Source organism: Synchiropus splendidus, chromosome 9, assembly GCF_027744825.2.
Source record: "Synchiropus splendidus isolate RoL2022-P1 chromosome 9, RoL_Sspl_1.0, whole genome shotgun sequence".
NCBI lineage: Eukaryota > Metazoa > Chordata > Actinopteri > Syngnathiformes > Callionymidae > Synchiropus > Synchiropus splendidus.
Window position 1 is genome coordinate 3,507,018 of NC_071342.1, and position 19,730 is coordinate 3,526,747.

The 19,730-nt window shown below is 43.8% G+C and overlaps 1 protein-coding gene, 1 non-coding gene and 1 pseudogene across 2 annotated transcripts; 2 read left to right on the top strand and 1 right to left on the bottom strand.

Moving 5' to 3' along the window:
* The first annotated feature begins 1,054 nt into the window (after positions 1-1,054).
* On the top strand, positions 1,055-1,159 carry LOC128765400 (U5 spliceosomal RNA; annotated as a pseudogene).
* A 2,718-nt stretch (positions 1,160-3,877) lies between these two features.
* On the top strand, positions 3,878-3,951 carry trnan-guu (transfer RNA asparagine (anticodon GUU)). The gene has a single exon. It is a non-coding gene; the product is annotated as a tRNA-Asn (tRNA).
* Positions 3,952-6,754: 2,803 nt separating this feature from the next.
* Positions 6,755-19,403, bottom strand: LOC128765181 (lamin-A-like). Its single transcript, XM_053875670.1, has 4 exons — positions 18,935-19,403; positions 18,741-18,860; positions 7,620-7,960; positions 6,755-7,186 (listed from the first exon to the last, which is right to left on the bottom strand). The coding sequence occupies exons 3-4, from the start codon at positions 7,925-7,927 to the stop codon at positions 7,075-7,077; spliced, it is 420 nt and encodes a 139-aa protein (XP_053731645.1). The 5' UTR covers positions 7,928-7,960; positions 18,741-18,860; positions 18,935-19,403; the 3' UTR covers positions 6,755-7,074.
* Between the last annotated feature and the right edge of the window lie 327 nt (positions 19,404-19,730).

A 19,730-nucleotide genomic window follows, 5' to 3' on the forward strand; every position in this document is an offset into this window, starting at 1 on the left:
CTGTGACATAAAGCTTTAAGGTATTTCTGTTATTTTATCCTGTACATGTGCAACTTCCCCCATTTCATCTCTGTTATTCAATGCTCGTGCCTCAGTGAAGCTTCTCACAGAACATATAGAGCTTTCTGGATCGCTTTTTTGTGTAGTAGTTCACTTCAAGTTTGACTTTTTTACTGTGTGTATTGGATGAGTATAAATGAATGAGTTCTTTTATTTTATATTTTGCAAATAAGGAGTTTGATATTGAACATTTCTTTTTGTGTAAAATGGCTTCAAATCAAAAATCAATCAAATGTCAACAAACTGAGTTGAACACAGCTTTGTTTTATTGCAGAGATGAATTATAATATGCAAGGACCTTTGCTCTGTTAAACAGGTGGGTGACTCTTGAACGAGCAGTTGTGGTGCACTGATAACTGTTTGTTCACAAAGGAGACGCTTCATCTGCGACAAAAACATGTGGTCTGTGCCAGTGGTCCTCTGGTCAGCTCCTGGAAGTGGACGGTCTCACCAACACTGAAGCAGTTGGTGATGAGTCTTCTGTTACAGAATTTCTGCAAAATATAAACCATACATGGATATGTAAACATATATATGTAGGTGATAATTTAACAAAGTATATATCACCCATACAACAGCACATCAACTCACAGGATAAATAGATTTAACACAATGCATTTAACTGTTGTATTAAATGATCAACACAAAGTTGTGTAAACTGTTTGTGGTATGTTTCCACAGAGCGATATGTGTCCATTTTCCCCTCTTCCCGAACATCAGGAAAGTTGTGGATGATGTTTGCGACCGAGACCAGCACGATGTAGGACGGACAACTCCAGAACATGAGAAAATTCTCTTTTGTGTTCTGATCACTTATATGTGTGCAAAACAGGTCAATGACAACAGAAGACGATCACTAGTTCACAGATGTTATTGGAACGATGGTGCAGAGGATTGTCTTGAAGTGCTGGTTTGTTCAAAGGCTGAACACCACCATGAGTTAAAGGTTGATGTGGAAGAATACAACTCTTTCTCTGGTTCAGTGTCAGTAGTTCGCTCATGTTTCTCGTATAAATCTTTCGCCTTTTACTAAAGATTTCCGTGTAGAAGAACAACATGAGTATTTACTAATTTTTTGATGCCCAGCTCTTGTAGGGCTTCTTATTGTGTTCAATGAAACCTGTCTGATTAACGACTTTGGATCACAAGTGCAGAGTTGCTATTCCCAAGATGTGTGTCGATGAAGCAGCAGAGTGTGTTGTTTAACTTCAATTGAGCATTCACTCCATTTCCATGGTTTTCAGAACATGTCTTCCTGCTCTCAAAGTGTCTCTCTTTTTGTAGAGATCCTCATTCTCATGTCTCTGTGACGTAATTGGTCAGCACGTTTGGCTGTTGTGGGAAAGGCTGGTGGTTAGAGACCACAGGTGTTCGGTTGGTAATTTCACAGTGCTGTCAGCCTGTACGTTTGCCAGGGGACTGGAATTTTTTGATTTCTGCATTCAAAGGGTTTCACCCAATACTTTGAAGAGACTTCATGAAAAGATCAGACCCTGCCTTGAATTGTTGGACTGTCACAGCATACAGTCTGGTTGAACTCCAGTCAGCTGAATACCAATGAAGTCACACACACTCTGTTACGTGACGGTTCCACAGAGCGATTCCTGGTGGGCACAACATCACTTCATGCGGCGTATTCCACCTCAAGGCACAACGCTATTGTCATGTGACAGTTCTGCATACTCAAAATGACCAAAGCATCCTAAACACACACCAACGTTATTGGTTGGACTTGAACCTATGTGGGTACAACCCAATGGATTTCTAGTCCATCGCCTTAACCACTCAGCCACAACAACACTGTTACTCAGCCACTTCATCAGGAATTTAGTTTTGGGTGAATTAGAAATCAGTTCATCACATCATCTCTTCCTCATCTTTCAAGCAACAATGATGATGGCTGCCTTTCAAGCACTTGACCTGGGTTCGATTCCCAGCCACTGCACGTAGCCCATTCCATTCACTCGTGATTCAAAGAACTGGTTTCTTCTGACCATTCACAAATCCACTGAAGGCACGAGTGATGAAGGCCATGGAACTGAAATCCATTGGGGATTTCCCCCGTAGCTTCGAGTCCTTCCAACAACGCAAGGCAGACATTGATTTTTATCCCATTGAGACCTATGTGTTGGTCGTCCGCGTCCAGCCTTAATGGGACATTTGTGGTGTTGACAGTTGAGGCACAAATATTCTGCCATCCATGGTTAGATGGCAAAAACAATTGGCAAAGCCTGAGAATTGAACCCAGGTCAACTGCTTGGAAGGAAGCTACTGTTTACACAAGAACACCATTGCACAGATTCCTGTCAAGGAACCTTCACTTTCACAAATTGACAATAGCAGATTTTCAAACATGCGGTCGACTCAGTTCGGCTCCTCAGCTTCTCTATTTCTTTAAGTCCATGTCAGCTCAAGATATGTATCTACTCAGTTCCACTCTGTACATAAATTGATGCATCAGCCAAAATATAGCAGTGTGAGTGTTATGAATGTGGGTTGGAATACTTGAGCTTCATTTTCTAAATGTTGTGATGTCTGCCCTGCTCGCCCCTCTCTATCGCTCTTTTGCCTATTTTGGGTTCCTACTGACTCAGAAGTCTGAAATGTTGTAGAATTTCCTTCCTTCATTTCCTTCACTTCTTCATTAATTTTTTTCTTCGTGATTTGTAATTTTGCCAAAATCGCTGACTCACCCGCAAAGCACACAGTACTTTGAACTAATTTCACCAGTTAAGTCTGGCAAAACACAAAAATCTGTGACCTTCTCTGTGACCTTCTTCATTCCTAACCTTCTGCCTGAGATCGACACAGTTTTCAACTGCATCCCAACCTGTAATGCTTGGTGGAAAGGCATGTAGTAGTGGATGGACTCACCAAGCTGTGACTAGCCAAACTGCAAACATGGAGCCTGAAGTAGTTACAGCTCTACACCTGTTTCAGAAAGCTGGTGAAGTGAAAAGTTTGTGTTGGTTTTGGATGAATCAGGTTGCATTCTGGAACATCAGGCGTAATTTTCCAGTGTCTCGTCTGGGCAGATCATCTGAACAGATGATCTGAAATATTGAAGCACTGGATCACAAACTTTACTCCAGTTTTATGACAGCTTTACACTTCCAAATCCTAGCTACAGTTAATGATGTGATCAACCTTTGCCTAAACTTCCTCATTTATTCCAGGTACGTCCCATATGGTGTCGTTGTTTGGCCCCTGGTATGGGAACCACATCGGGACGCTCCGATCGATCAGTCACCATGATCATGATCAAGCCATAAACCCCTTTGGGTGGACCCCTGTCCCATAGGTTGTCGTTTTCCTGGTTCTTGCCCAGGACAACCAGCGTTGACTATTAGCTTAGTGCTTCTGACCTTGTGCTGCCACTTTGACTTAACATGTGTAATAAGATTGACAGAGATTTGAATGCAAAACACTGAGACAAGATTTCAGCATCAGAGCGATTCACTGTCACCATTGGTATTTATGTACAACTGTTTTGGGACACAAGCTTTGCAACACGACTAAGTGATGCGAGCCATGTGACAACACAATGTCCATGTGATCGGTTCAATGAGGTTTGTGACAAAGAAGTGGAAGACAGTGTTGGTCGATGCAAAGATGAAATGGTGGAACCTTTTGCTCTCCATCTCTTTATTCATTTATTCTCTAAAGCACTGCTACCATCTTTCTTTCACACTCTCTCTTTGCTGAAAAACACATTGCTATCACTGACTTAAATCACACAATCCTTCTGCACAATCTTCAAACCATGAAAACTGAAAAACGTTTGTTCACAGATCCATATATTCTTGTGTATCAGCATGTCTCAGTGGCGCAATGGGTTAGCGCGTTCGGCTGTTAACCGAAAGGTTGGTGGTTCGAGCCCACCCAGGGACAAGACCTTTTTATCTTGCAATAAAAACTTCATTCATGTATTCACTCTGACAGACATGATGTTGATTGAAAAAAAACAGCCCTTCAAGACAATCCTCTTCAACAGGGGTCACCAAACTGTTCCAGAAAGGGCTGCAGGTTTTAGTTCCAACCAACCAAGCACACACAGTTTAAGCAATCAGGTGTCAATTTGGAGACCCCAACTCTTAACCATCGTTCCATGAACACATGTGAACCTGGGATCGTCTTCTGTTATTATGATTATGATTATAAATATAATATCCAGACAGACAGTCCCTTGTCCCATGATCATAGACATGGTTCATCATACCTGAAGCTGTGTGTGCATGGTACTACTTGTGCTATTTGAGTGTTTTTACAGATATATTTGACAGTTGAAATCTGATCTGAACTGCTGAATGTGTTCCATTTTGCCGAAATCGCTGACTCATACAAGTTCTAAATGGTCTAGTGGTCAGGATTCCTGGTTTTCACCCAAGCGTCCCTGGTTCGACTCCCGTTATGGGAAAACTACCATCATTGTGGTCTGTTGATGTTGTTCAAATGCATTGCAGCTATTTCATCATCCACTTTCTAGAAGACAGATTGTTGTTGTTGTTACTCACCTGTTTCAAACCTCTCTTTACTCGAGAGAATGCAGGTTGCTTCTCTCAGGTTGAAAACGAAGCAGCGTTCTCCAGACAAGAAGGACCACCTTACCATGCAGCTTGTCAACTGGACCTTCTCCTGGTCCTCCAGAACCTCGCCAACAACATGACGTTCCTGTACAAGGCAGTGTTTGAATCTATTTTATGGTGTCATCACTGTAAATTAACTTTTGGATTTTCTTTTGTTGTACAACTGAATTATTTGACATTCAGAGTTGTTTGAAACTGACAGACTGTAGAATGTAACAAGTTAATTGAAATTTTGCACATCTTCTGGCCTGCTTAGGTCAGGTTTTTTTGGAGTTCGGATCAAAGGATTCCTGATAGGTCGGGTTGGATCGACATCCTACCATCCTACCACAGAGACAGCAGTGTGTCAAGACTGCACCACGTGAGGAATTCCCAGTGTGCACTGGGTGGCGAGCCACAGGAACCAGAGGAAAAGAAGATTCATCCACAAGATTGGAGTCGACGACCACATTCCCACTTGGCAAGTGGTGGGATAGGACCAAGCACATTTGTTCATATATGGGCCCCAATGTTACAAACTTTGGGGAGGGAAACAAGGGTTTTTTTTTCTTTTTTTTGGCGCCTTTTGTTTTGGTAATTTTCCATATATTTTTCCTTATACAATTATGTTCTATTGCTATGTTGAATTCACCAAAGCTCTGTGAAAGTTTGTTTTCTTTCCGATTTGTTCACTAAAAGATTGACAAACATTGTTGTTGTTTTTTATTGAGGTGTACCACTGGCTATAACAAGCTGAGGTTTTCTTATCTGGTCCATTATCATTATTATGCAAGAGTTTAACTGTTTCCCACTTCAAAAAGGGTAAGAAGGGTTACAACCCCATCTGAACCCAGTTAAGATTGAAATTGGAATTTGCCCCTGCAGCCAAAAAAATAATTCAAACTAAAAATCTACCTGAGGAAAGAAAATTCTGTTGATCAACACCCGCGATAGGACTGTAAGCCACGGAGGAGGCTTTCATGTTTCATGAGGAGGAGCCCAGTCACATAGGGACTGTAATGTAAAGGGAATAATATATGACAGAACCTAAGAATTCTGTCACTCATCAGGCCTGCTCATGTGTTTTGAGCAGCTCCCCTGCTGCAGCAGGGAAAAATGTCTCACATGGTTAGCAGAGGTGTTCACTGCCAAGACACACGGAACAGTGGAGAGTGTGTGTTTAAGGTGGAGCTCTCGTGGAGGTGTGTCGCTCTTTCCAAAATCCCTCAGGGCGGAATGTGACACAACTGTACTTGCTAACTGAAGAGAAACACAAACTCGACGGTGAAGAAAGGGATCCGCCGTGCTCAGCGACACATTCCAGGAAGAAACATTAGGGAGTTCCACTACCTGGAGCCGTTTTAAAGGAGATAACTACTGTGTTTAACAGACACACGTTCAGGTGTTTTGACGGGGTGGCTGCCTTATACTTTACTTTACTATATTTGCCATATTTGACGAGAAACCTGGGCTTATAACCACAGTTAGGATCAGTCCTCAATCCTCATCTGCCCTGCTTTACTCTCAAATAAACCTTTGATGGCACCAACTTGACAACTCTTCAGTCCTAAACTGAAGTCACAGAGAGCAGAGAAGTATGGTAAGGTAAGGTAACTTTATTGTCAAATATGCTACAGTACGAGACATATAGCATGGATGAAATATCTGTTCTCACAGACCTGGACACGACATACAATCACAGACGAACATAAAGATCACAGACACCACATAAAGATCACAGACAGCAGGATACATGCAACAAAATCGTCACATCAGTCCATCAACCACCGGGAGGAGCACCTAGCTCATGGCAGCATGGCAACATCCTCTGCCCCTGTGGATGGAGCCAAAAGTGCCTGGTGCAGACCCGGGGGCAGAGTAGGAAGGGAGTTCAGCATCATGACAGCCTGGTGGATGAAGCTGTCTCTCAATCTGCTAGTTCGTGCCCGGTGACTCTGGAACCTTCCCCCTGATGGTAGCAGCGTGAAGAGGCGGTGCGACAGGTGGGTGGGGTCTCCTGCGATCCTCAGGGCTCTCCGAGTGAGGCGAGCCTTGTAGATTTCCAGGAGGGATGGAAGAGGGACCCCGATGATCTTCTCAGCAGTCTTCACCACGCGCGGCAGGGTCTTGCGGCAGGCGATGGTACAAGAGACGAACCACACTGTGATGCAGCTGGTCAGAACGCTCTCAATCGTGCCTCTGTAGAAGGTGCACATGATGGGGGACGGAACTCCGGCTCTCTTCAGCTTCCGCAGGAAGTACAGGCGCTGCTGGGCTTTCTTGGCCAGTGCCGTGGTGTTGGTGTTCCAGGTCAGGTCCTGGGAAATGTGAACACCCAGGAACTTGGTGCTGGTGACCTGCTCCACTGCAGCACCAGCGATGAGAAGCGGGGGATGCAGGACAGGTCGTCTCCTGAAGTCCACCACCATCTCCTTGGTCTTCTCCACGTTCAGGCGAAGGTTGTTGTCATCGCACCACTGGACCAGGCGGTGCACCTCGCTCCGGTAGTTGGATTCGTCGTCGTTCCTGATGAGGCCCACCACGGTTGTGTCATCAGCAAACTTAATGAAGAGGTTTGAGTCAGACACAGGTGCACAATCATGCGTTAGCAGAGTGAATAAGAGAGGACCCGGAGGTATTCCTGCCAACTCGAAGAAAGATGAAACTAGAGATGAAACTAAAGATGAACTAGAAAGATGTCTTTATATTGATCAAGGGTAAAAAAAAAATGACGAAATAATATGGAGCTTAAAACTAACACAAGTAAAGTGTGACGAAAGAAGCTGTACAGTATGTTTCCAAATAAACATGTTTGACAGTAAACTCACTTCCAAACAATCACATTCCTAGCAGCAATGAATGAGTGAAAGACAAATACCAGCTGAAGTCTGCTTCCATTTCTTAAGGTGCACATCAAAGAATAACATCCCTGAAAATGAGTGAACTGACCTGAGACACTTCTACGAACCACACAGCAGAACTAGCTCTTCCTACCTGGCCTTCAGCTCCTTGTGCTCCTCCCTCAGCTTGCTGAGATCCAGCTGCAGGCGGGCCCGCTCACTGCGGGCATTGGCCAGCTCAGTCTCGTAGGCGGACTTGATCCCGCTCAGGTCGCGGCTGACCAGAGACTCGGACTCTGTGATGCGCAGTCGTAGCCCGGGGTTCTCTGCCTCCCGGGAGCGCACCTTATCAATATCGATGGCCAGCCGGTCGTTGAGGTTGCCAAGGTTCTCCTTCTCCTGCTGTCTGGTGATGCAAGTAGGGGAAGTGGCACCGCGTTTTTTTTGGCCCGGCGTTTCCATTTTTTTCCACTTTTAGAGAGGGTGACTCACTGTCTGCGGGAAAAGAATGAAAAGGGGTCAGGGTTGGCACTGGACAGTATTGAAATCTTCACAACCGTATTGCTAACTAAACACCCGTACAAGCTAACGTGAGTCACAAGAACAATTTGTTTTTAGTCTCTGTCCTCCGGATGTTTTAACAGCTCAGCATGTTGTCCAGCAGGTCTCAGGTGGCTTTCTCCAAAAACTACAGCCTACATATACATGTACATTGTCTGGCCCATTATCACTCTGGAAAATACGAAATATTCTGCTGTGTCATCTCAGGTCGATGCTATGCTAACTACTCACTAGCTAATGTTCACCAACAGTATTGACTCAGTGATACTGCATCAATATCGTACAGTTCTGTTGTAGTGGATCAAGTACGTGTTTAAGTCGCTTAGCAACTGTCAACAATCACACGCTGAGCTATACTTGAATAACTGCACCTGAATATAAAGTCTATGATCAGCCACTCCTCTCGTAACAGCCAGGTTGTTGCTTGAATAGCTTCAGCTCACTGGCATCACGCTTGCCCGCGATCTACAAATACCCATCTCGCCAGCCTACATCAAAAAAAGTCTGCGCATCTATTTCTGCCGTTACGGTAGCGACTTCGTAAGCTCCAGTAAATTGTAGTTGTGTGTTAAGGAGATGATAAATATTATTAAATATTATATAAATTATATTTTATAAATAAATATTATTAAGAATACATATTACAAAAACCACAAGAGCTTAGTGAAATCTTCCACTGGATTCCTGTTCAGGGAGCTCTGCTCTACTATCCCTGTGAGTTTGGAGTGTTTTTGCTGTAGAATTGTAAAATAAATTGACTTTATGTACTGTAATAACATGTGTATTATAAAATTATATATATATATATATATATATATATATAGATAGATAGATAGATAGATATATATATATATAAAAACTGAAAGAGGTTAGTGAAAACTTCCACTGGATTCCTGTTCAGGGAGCTCTCCTATCCCTGTGAGTTTGGAGTGTTTTTACAGTAGAATTATGAAATAAATTGACTTTATGTACTGTAATAACATGTGTATTATAAAAAATATATATATTAGAAAAAAAACTAAAAGAGGATAGTGAAATCTTTCACTGGAATCCTGTTCAGGGAGCTCTGCTCTACTATCCCTGTGAGTCTGAAGAGTTTTTACTGTAGAATTGTAAAATAAATTGACTTTATGTATTGTAATAACATGTATATTATTTAAAAAATATGGAAAAAAAAAACAACAAAGGTTAGTGAAATCTTTCATTGGATTCCTGTTCAAGGTGCTCTTGGCTACCATCCCTGTGAGTTTGGAGTGTTTTTCCTGTAGTATTATAAAATAAATTGACTTTATGTACTGACTGTAAGACTGTTGAATTTGTGATCAGCCTTTGTTGTTTATTTTATTTTATTTTATTGACAGCACTTTAATCCAAAGCACTTTCCTAGTTGGTGGGATCCCCACACTGACCATGGCAATAAATTTGATTCTGATTCTGAAAACAACCTTAATAAAGTTATTTTTCATTGGAAGTTGATCTATATTACTTTCTATTTTTCTTGTCTTTATTGTTAACAAGGATACAATGTTATGCAGAACTGTACTTATAATAATTTTATAGACAAATGACACCATTTACAGTGGCGGCGGAGAGTTGGGGGATCGCAAAACATTTTCTTCATTTACTTTAGTTATTTACTTTTCCCTAAACATATCAGCTAAAAACCTAAATATTTCCTATTTAAGTCATTATATCTCTGGCAATATTGTGTTTACTTCTTTATACTTCATCACATTTTCGTACAACATGATAAAATAGCATTCATTGTGGCAGATTTTATGATTGTTCCTGCTCCTTTGCCTATATGACACAATCAGTTTAAGTTTTTTGCATCTATAGTTCTGACCGTATCCAGAATGAGGCTTTGTCATACATTTCAGTACGTCTCATTTTATATGTCTATAGAGAGATGAAGGAGACCACTATATGTCAAATCTGTATGATTGATGGTCCCCCGGGAGTAATAAAACCCTCCCCTTCCGGAAGTAATAAACCCCACCCCTTTTTATATCAAAAAGAAATTAAAATAATTACCCTCCCCATTTTTATATCAACAGGAAATTAAAATAATAACCCTCCCCCCTTGTTTTTGACAGGAAGGAAAATAATTAACGCTACCAGGGGGTGGAGGGTCGGACAGCTATACAACATCACCCCTGTGTGTGTGTGTGTGTGCGTGTGTGTGTATATATATGTACCCTTCAGACTGTTGCCGGGAACAAGGCCCCGTCGAGCACAACCAACAAGCAATGGCTGTCCCTACATCGATGCGCGGATCACCGGTGATCAGCGAGACGGCTGTGACTGTTATTGAGGACCCATGGATGGGTGCAGGGGCTCCCCGTAAATCCGTAATGTACCTACGGCGTACGCAGGCACCACCCGGGGAATCTTTGCAGGACGAGTGGTCTCTAGAGCCTTACGGACGTCGTGGAAGATGGGGGTACGTGTTTAAGTACGAAACAGCTGAATTGTGCATTTACCAGCTGGAGGATGGCGAAACCTTGAGTGCCTGTACGGAGACGGCAGTGTTATCGTCTAACGACTGGGGCGTGCTGAGAGAGGTGAAGCCGGAAAATCTTCCCAGGGTTGAAGAAGAAGAACAGCGTCAGAAGGCTGGAGCCGTGTCCAACAAACCTGATAGAACGGAGAGGAAGCCGGCCATCATGGCTATTTGGCTGGCTAAAATGTCAGGATCAGGACGTTGGTCCTTCAGGGCCATCCATAAAGTATCAACAGGAGTCACGGGTGAAGAAGAAGAAGATTCCGTCCTGGAATATTTTAATTCTGATTGTGGTGTATTTCGTACTCTGTTAACCATACCGATGGATGCCTGGAGTGAGAAAATCCAGGAGATTTCTCCAAAAATCGACGGTCTCTTCTACCATAGCCGCTTATGGGATGATGCCATTGTGTTGAAAAAAGCACTGACCTTTTAGACCCACCCCACTTTGGACCGCCTACTTGTTAACGGTTGCTATAAAGAGGGCTTTTTCCAGAGCAACACCCTGCAGACGTGCCCGTCGGGACAAGAGAGAGACAACGATGAGGCCAGAAGGTGTTCCCAGACGTATTGGCACTATCTTCCTCGGAGCTGCTACAGGCGGTATCGGGTACGGAATGAACAACTCATCGTCGCTCCCTCTACTACCTGTGGCAGAACACGGGGTGGGTGACGGTCATAAGTACGACGGTTCTAACAACGACACGCCAGACAGAGAATGTCCTTCATCGGCCATCAAAGACGACGCAAATGACTCTGATGCAGCTGAAATGGAAGATGTGGATGGTGACGAGGAACCTGTAGGGAGAGCTAGCTTCTCAAGACCAAGAACCAGCAGCTAATGATGAAACGGATGGATGGATAAGCGGTTTCTTCCTGAAAGCTGTAAAGACAGTTGTATTTCATCTACTAGGTAAAACCATGCGCATGTACTGGAGGGAGATCTGCTACGGTTGCCAAGTAGACCATCCCAGCCAACTACAACACAGCTGTCTTGAAGAGATGGAGGATGATTTCTACAGCCTTAACTTCCATCCGTTGATGAAGAGACTCTGTAACAAGAACTTTCTGCCTGCTGTACAACACTACTTGACCGTGAATGACGTACAACCGGAGAAAATGAGAACCAAGGCTACGGCTGAGGCAGTCTTGCTTGAAATGAGGTCTCCGAAATCAACTGTCTGGAATGAATACATCAAACACGAGCCTGAGGATCTTTTAATTGAACGTCTGGAATCAGCAAGTAGAATCTGGAATAGAACGCCGGTCCTGGGTGATGTCACAAACACGAGATTCCCTCGTATGTGATTTACTTTTTTTCTTTACTCTCTTTGTATAACATTACACTCGAATCCTGACATAAGCTGTTTAATAAAAAACATTAAGAAGCATATTCTGATCTCAGCTCATTCATTTCTCGTTTAGCATGTCGGTGAAACACATCATTAAAAGAGTTTATTACAATCCTCTTCACCCTGGGAGCTATGGAGGTGTGGATCGCCTTCGCCGAGGGGTGCAGGTTGAGACTGGAAAACCAGTCAGTTCTAAATCTATTAAAGATTTTTTATCAAAACAAGATGCTTACACCCTGCATAAACCAGCCAGAGTAAACTTTCCGAGAAACAGAGTATTTGTTCACAGGCCACTTCAACAATTCCAGGCCGACCTATGCGACATGCAGGCACTGGCTAGATATAACGACGATCAAAATTACTTGTTGACCGTTATAGATGTATTTTCAAAGAAGGCCTATGTACGCGTTTTAAAAAGAAAGACTGCGATTGAGACAACGAAGGCGTTTGAATCAGTGCTGGAGGAGAGCGGGACGCCTGCAAAGCTACAGACGGACGACGGGAAAGAATTTTTTAACAAGAGTTTCCGGGCTTTGATGGAAAGGAAGGGTGTTAATCATTTTTCAACAGCGAGTGACGTTAAGGCCTCTGTGGTTGAGAGATTTAACCGCACTCTTAAAAATCGGATGTGGAGATATTTTACAGCTAAAAACACTCTGCGTTACATCGAGGTTTTACAGGATCTAGTAAAGAGTTATAATCACAGCTATCACAGTAGTATAAAAATGACACCGGTGGAAGTAACTAAAGAAAATACTCTGCAAGTGTTTGACAATCTTTACATTAGACCGTCGAAAGGTCTTCAGAAGCCGGAATTTAAGGAGGGCGATCATGTTCGGATATCAAAACTGCGAGGTGTATTTGACAAAAAGTATGAGCAGAGTTTTAGAGACGAGATATTTACGATAACTGAATGTATTCACCGCAACCCGCATGTGTATAAATTGAAAGATTTCGACGGTGAGCCCATCCAGGGGTCATTTTATGATCAAGAATTACAAAAAGTACAACTCGTAAAGGATAAAGTATTTCACGTGGAAAAGATTCTCAAGGAACGCCGCGTTAAAGGAGAGAGACAAGTCTTTGTCCAGTGGAAAAACTGGCCTGAAAAATTCAACAGCTGGGTAAAAGCTTCAGATATAAAAAATATATAAGACGATCCTCCTTTACACAGGGAATCATATCATCATGTGCAGCTCAAACAACGCAGGCTTCTATGTGACTTTACCATCAAACGCCAGTGCAAAAGTTTTTAAAGACAACTCGATTGGTACTTTCCGCGTTGATTTAGCACAACATATCGATTTAAACGGAAAATGGGAGGTTGCTTTGACGGAGATTACATACCCTCACAAGTGGCATAATATTCCGGAGGATGCGGCGTCATTTTACTGGAAACCGAACCCTAGAGGACCTGATTCCAGCGCAAACACGGCTCCCTCGAGAGGATCAGATACAGATGCTAACACGCCGCGACGGCATAAAGATGAATTTCATAGAGCCATGGCGAGACTTAGGGCTCCGGATCCTGACGCTGGCTCCTCAACTCAGAGGAAAAAAAAAGAACCGCGAGGGGTTGATCGACATTTCAAAACCGCGGGGACAGATATTGCCAAACTGAAGTTCAAGGGTGGATATTACAACTCTATTAATCAGATTACCACTGAGTTGGCGCAAACCTTTAAAAAAACCAATAACGATATACGCTTCCTGTTTGACACTGCACGGCAAAAAATTGATCTTCAAGGAGACGGTCAGAGCCTAGTGCTTTTTAACTCGCCTTTGGCTTACATGCTAGGTGTAGAGCATGGTAATTGGATCAATTTTTGCGACTACAGAGCGCCCCATCCAGTTGATTTAAAAGCGGGGTTTTACCATCTCTACTGTTATCACGAAGGACAAAGAGACGCCCTCCAGGTCGCCGTGTAACACAGAGCTCTAATAAACGCGCAAACAAAAAAAGAAAGAAGTCAGTTGACAGAAGCAAACGGGCCAAGAGGAAGTCCAGAGGGAGCTCTGATATATTTTAAAAAACCTTATATACAGTAACATGGCGCTCCTACATCAGAAATCTGCAGAATGTACATTGGCAGAACTGGATTTATTCACGCCGCCGATGACGCAGCTTTCCATCGAGGACAAAATTTACAATGAAATTGCTCCAGTAGGCGCTATCAGGGAAGGAGACCCGATTGAGTTTTTTATACCGGGAGATGGCGAAAAGTATCTAGACCTAAACGACACCCTTCTACACGTGCGTGCAAGAATTACTAACGCCGATGGCACCCCGCTGGCTAACGACGCCGCTGTCGGTCTCATCAATTATCCTCTAAACACAATCTTTGATCAGTGCGATGTGGTTCTGGGGGATCGGATGATTTCGCAGTCCAGTTCCACACACCCGTACAGAGCTATGATCGAAACACTTCTCAACTTTTCAGGCGACACTCTTAAAACACAGTTTAGCGCCGGTCTTTTTTACAGAGACACACCTGGGTCAGTTGACTCGATTGTCACTGTAAACGGTCCTAACGCAGGCCTTAACAAAAGGGCCGAGTTCACGAGCAGATCCAGAGAAGTACATCTTCTCGGTCCTCTGCACAGCGACATATTTTTCTGCGAGAGACTGTTATTAAACTCGGTCGATTTAAGAATTAAACTCACCAGGGCGAATGACGCCTTCTGCCTGACCGGACCCCGCGACTCCACCTTGGCGTCTCTCTGTTTGTGAAGAAAGTCACTGTTTCGCCAGCTGTGAGAATAGGTCATGCAGCGGGTTTGTTAAAAGGAAATGCTCTCTACCCACTCTCACGAGTCAATGTAAAAACATACGGTCCCACCACTAGACATGAAAATGGTGTTTTCAAACGCGGATCGAAATTAATTCCTTCCATAGTGACCCCTCATCCACTCAAAACTCAGAACCCGTAAGGTTTGGTTGTGCCGTCCGAAAACAAGCGCCTCTTATCGTACACGACCCGGAGTTTTTTCGTAACTGATCTGTTTTTTAAAGTGATGTTCTTTTTATCCCTGACAATGTTGCGTTGCTGGGTCTCAAGCACCCCATCAGGTGAATTCTGCAAATAGCCCTCTACAAGATCTCTGACGGAGTCAAAGTTTATCTGCTGACAAGATTCTTTTGTTTGCGTGATACCTTTAACTTTCATCACAACCTTCTTCTGTCCTTTGGTCCTATAAGCATACGTCTGAGGACCCGCCGAAACAAAGATCACCGAGATAGTTACCTAATTTTAAAGGTGTCTCGCCGTCTTTCACCACATATATCAAGCTGTCTGTGTCAACATGGAGAACACTCTCCTGCAATTTCTCCATGTAACTGTACAACTTCAGACGAGCATAAGCAGTGGTGAAAGCTCCGATAAAAACATTGCTGCTTTTACCAGGAGGGTAGAGACCCTTGTAACGCCACTGGATCACAACTTTTTTCTCATCCAACACGTTTAAGTAGCTGACCTCGTATTTCCCTGAAAACAAGAAACTGAAAAACTCGTTGGGGTCTGACACTACAGAAACCTGAGACATGTTCTCCCTCTGACAGAACTTGCCCCACAGGCTGTTAAGACAAGCCTTAGCCACCTGTCTCTTTGCTGGGTTGTGACAAACCTTATCAGCACAAAGCAAAATCCCCTGATGGGCTTGATAATCCCGAATGTATTTGTCGCGGCTTTCCTGATCAACGGCCTCGGCAGGTTAACCAGAAGCCTCCTGCTTGCCCTTCAGGAATGTACGGATGTAACCTGCGAAAATACAATCGCTAGATCTATCAAAATGCCATACTTCGATAATCTTGGCCACCTTGTATCCCTTGTCCAGAGCCTTGTTGAACTCAACCGAGACCCAGACCCCCATCAAAGCACGCTCGTCATCGCTATGCGTACAGTCACTGTCTTGAGCATTACGACTTGAACAGATACTGCATAACGTGAAGTGTAATTTACCCCCTGGTCCTCTATAGGGTAAAACAGGTACATATAAACCTCTAGGAGGATAGACAACCGCCTTGATCAGACCAAAGTACTGTCTGGGATCGCCAAAGTCTTTGTGGATTATGCGGGGGTGACCTAGGGGGTACGAACACGTGCTGTTGACGTAAGGATACAGAGAGGTGACATCGGCGTAAAAAACTTTTTCACCAGGCTTTGTCGTGTAACGCAACTTTAAAGCACTGGTTCTACCTCCGTAGAGGGCATTACGAGGGTTGAGAGGCTCAGGGGTGTCAAAATCTAAGAGAAAATCTCTGAGATCATCACACGATTGTCGAAGAGAACGCCATTCGTGTTCCCAGATGGTAATAAGACGCACCTCGTGATTAGACTTTAACGTCTGCTCTCTCTCCATTGTAGCAGAGTAGAATTCGCCATATGGTCTACCTCTTAATGGGCAGACGGCTTGAGGGTCAGCACATGAAGGACAGCCGTGGAAGAAACAGCCGTAAAACTCCCAGACCTGCTTAACACCGTCAACTTCAGCATAACCGTCAACAAAACACTGGCCAAACGCCATCTCCCCATGGTTCAAGGCATGTTGTATGAAAATGCCCTGTCTGTGTGATTCCCATTGCAACCACTGGATGGAAGCATCTGAGAACCTCTTGTTACCGCTTGTTACGTAATTGTTGGGACATGGTATGGCTAATGTGTCTGGTTTTAAAAAGTTGGTCCTGAAAACAGCCATACACGCAGAGGCGATTGTTACGGATGAGAGCGCATCAACACCTGTTTCTTTAAAAAAACTCCTCTCTAAATATCATGCATCCTCTGGCCAGAATGTCAACATCATTTTTGCAATAGTGAATAGCTTCACTCCTGAAATTGAAAGAATTCCTACACACAGATTCATACCAGCTGTAAAAATCTCTCTGTTCAGGTTCTGACATGTCCTCAACGCCGTAGTCTGAGGGAGGAGGATAGGTCCCTATGTAATGCAGATGATCTTTTGAGCTAAACTTGTGTGGAAAAAAACCCTTGCATTGGTCGGTGAAACCGAGAGCTTTAGGCATGGAGCTGAGTCGCATGGTTAGGAATGAGAGAGAGTCGATGAATTTTAGCTTGTAGTGAGGATCCTCAAGACAAAGTATCTTACTACCACTCATGATTATCCTCTTAGGTATTAACCCTTCATCAAGCATACCTCTCAAGACAATGACGCTGTCAAAACCCCTGGCGTTATGCGCAACAAAAACACAGCCTCTAAACCGGTTCTTTCTGAAATATAAAAGAAACGCTCTAACACAGTCGAGACCATAAAACACCCGTTCTTCACCTCTCTGCGTCTTTACACACACTAAAAAAGGGACATGTCTACCTTGGTCGTCTGTAAACGTTTCAAAATCATAAAAAAACAGATCAGGATGCTCAGTCTTCCTGGCGACGGTTTGAATGTAGCACTGATGGACCTCGTTAGTCGACAATAATTTTACACCGCAGATGTTACATTTAAGCACAACGCAGCAATGGTTGGGTTTACCCGGTTTTAACGGGATATACCGGCACCTTCCGCATTTTTCACATTTTCACACAAAAGTAACGTGTTCCTAAAAAACCTTTTGGGTTCTTCACCCCATAATAGTGTCCCCGAAGTAGAAACAAGTATAAGGGCTCCGAACCATCAGCAAAACCGGTGGCATAATGCGCTAATGGCTGGTTTGCTGTCGTTTTATGAAACACAACAATTTTACGCCTCACTATCCGTTCAAACAGTGGTATATCTGTGAACGTGATAGGTGTTTGAGAATCTAAACCAGCTTTGTTTTGTAATTTCCTCCCCAACTCAACACAATCTTGATACGCACGGTTAGGATTAAGGAGACAAGAAAGGCTGATTGCGAAGCAAAGCTGCTCGGTTCCGTCACCACCAACTACATAGAGATGTCGTCTTTTTTTACCAATAATTTCGGCATCCAGCGTCTTCTCGAGCTTGCGTTTAGCGCCTCCTCGAGGGTTATGTACAATTTGGACCGTTAATTCAATTCTCTTACCCATAGCGATGACTCTGTCAGATTGCACTGTGTTGCTAAGGAGGTCCTCAAAAGCAGGGAAGATATTCCCGCCGTCGCCTTCAATCACAACATTAACGTGTTCTTGAACATCTTCACCTACCACTTCAAGCTGAACCACATCCTCTCGATCTGCCAGTCTCTGCGCTTCATCAGCCAACTCCCTGACCTGTTGCATCAAACCTCTGTAGAAAGTAGCTAAATCAGGAGTGTCCGGTACAACAGGTCGTTTTAGCACCCTTCTTATCCTATCGGTGTTAAAAGGCTCTATGACTTCGGATTCAATACCGGTACCTCCAACACAACATCCTTCCTGAACCGAATCACCGCCATCATCAACATTGTCATCGCTACAGTTAGAGTCAGACACATCTACCAGAGGGTCAAGAGCAGGTGTCCCTGAATCAGTCGTCTGCAGATTATCAACAAACCTTTGGAACCAATCCTCGTTGTCTAAAGAGGTATCGGCTCTACCCTAGCGGGATGATGCAGGAACCATATTTAAAATTCGGTTACCCTCTCTCTCACCGAAAAAAATTGACTCCATGTTTTCGTTTATACACGGATCATAGACCTGCACTACATCCTCCTCAGACATGTCGTCAAACAAGTCAGACAGAAACATACGTGTTGACGAGGCACTCTGGTCAATGAGGTGTGGTGTAGTGTGCTGGTTATAAAATAATAATTTGAAAAATTTAATAAACAAAACAACAGTCTCAAAACACAAACCCCGCGGTGTAACAACAATCTCAAAACACAATCACCCGCGGTGCAACAGCAACCTCAAACCCCAATCACCCAGCACTGCTTTTAAATAATGAGGCTCCAAATGGACCTTACTGTGGTTGAACTTCAGTCAGATCAGTCCACGACGTCTGTTACCACCAGGTCCTTGACGTTTTAGGAGCCTCAGAACTTCTGACACCAGAGCTTTATTTGTGACGTCCTTAACGATGAGTTCTGTAACAACGGTAATAATATATAAGACATATGCACCCCAGCTGATTACTCATTGAAATAGTTGTTAATCTTACCTTCACGTAGATTTCTCACCAAACGACGGTATCTACGTGCTTGACGTGCTTGCCGGGCTAGACGACGACACTGTATTTCACTCTGATGAAGACGTCGTTCAAGCGTACATACTCTGCATTCGAGCTGTTGTTTTACAGCCGTTGCATCATAGAACGCTAATAGGGTCGGCGACGCTGGAGAGCGGGATCTGTCTTGGGTAGCTGCGACAGAGCGCTCGGGGGCTGGGGGTAGAGGCGGGGTTTGGTCAGGGGGTGATGCGGGGCAAATCGACGTTGGTATCCGGGGCGATGTCCGCGGCTTGTCTGTGGTTGCTGGCGGTGCTGATGGTGTCGGCGACGGTGGCTGTGGAGGTGCGGATAGCCCAGATGCCGACGTCGAGTCTTCAGCAGGGAACGGTCCGGATAGTAGATCCAGAGGTACTGAGGAAACCGGCGTCGATGTCTCCCACAATGGCCAAGACCCAGAGGGGAGAGCTGAAACAGAATACCGACAACAATACAAATGTAAATACAATCTCGAAGCAAGACCTCGGATAGCAGTTAATATGATATTAATATAAACAGAGTGTAAATGTAGGGATCTACTAAGGATCAACATTTAAAGCGTAAAAACAAATAGTAAATCACTAGTGTATACTGTCATTAAACCACTTTACAATAAGTAAAATCACGACCTCTAGCGGCCGCCGTCATTAAACCACATTACAGTTAGTAAAATCACGACCTCTAGTGGACGCCGTCGTTAAACCACATTACAATTAGTAAAATCCCGACCTCTAGTGGCCGCCGTCGTTAA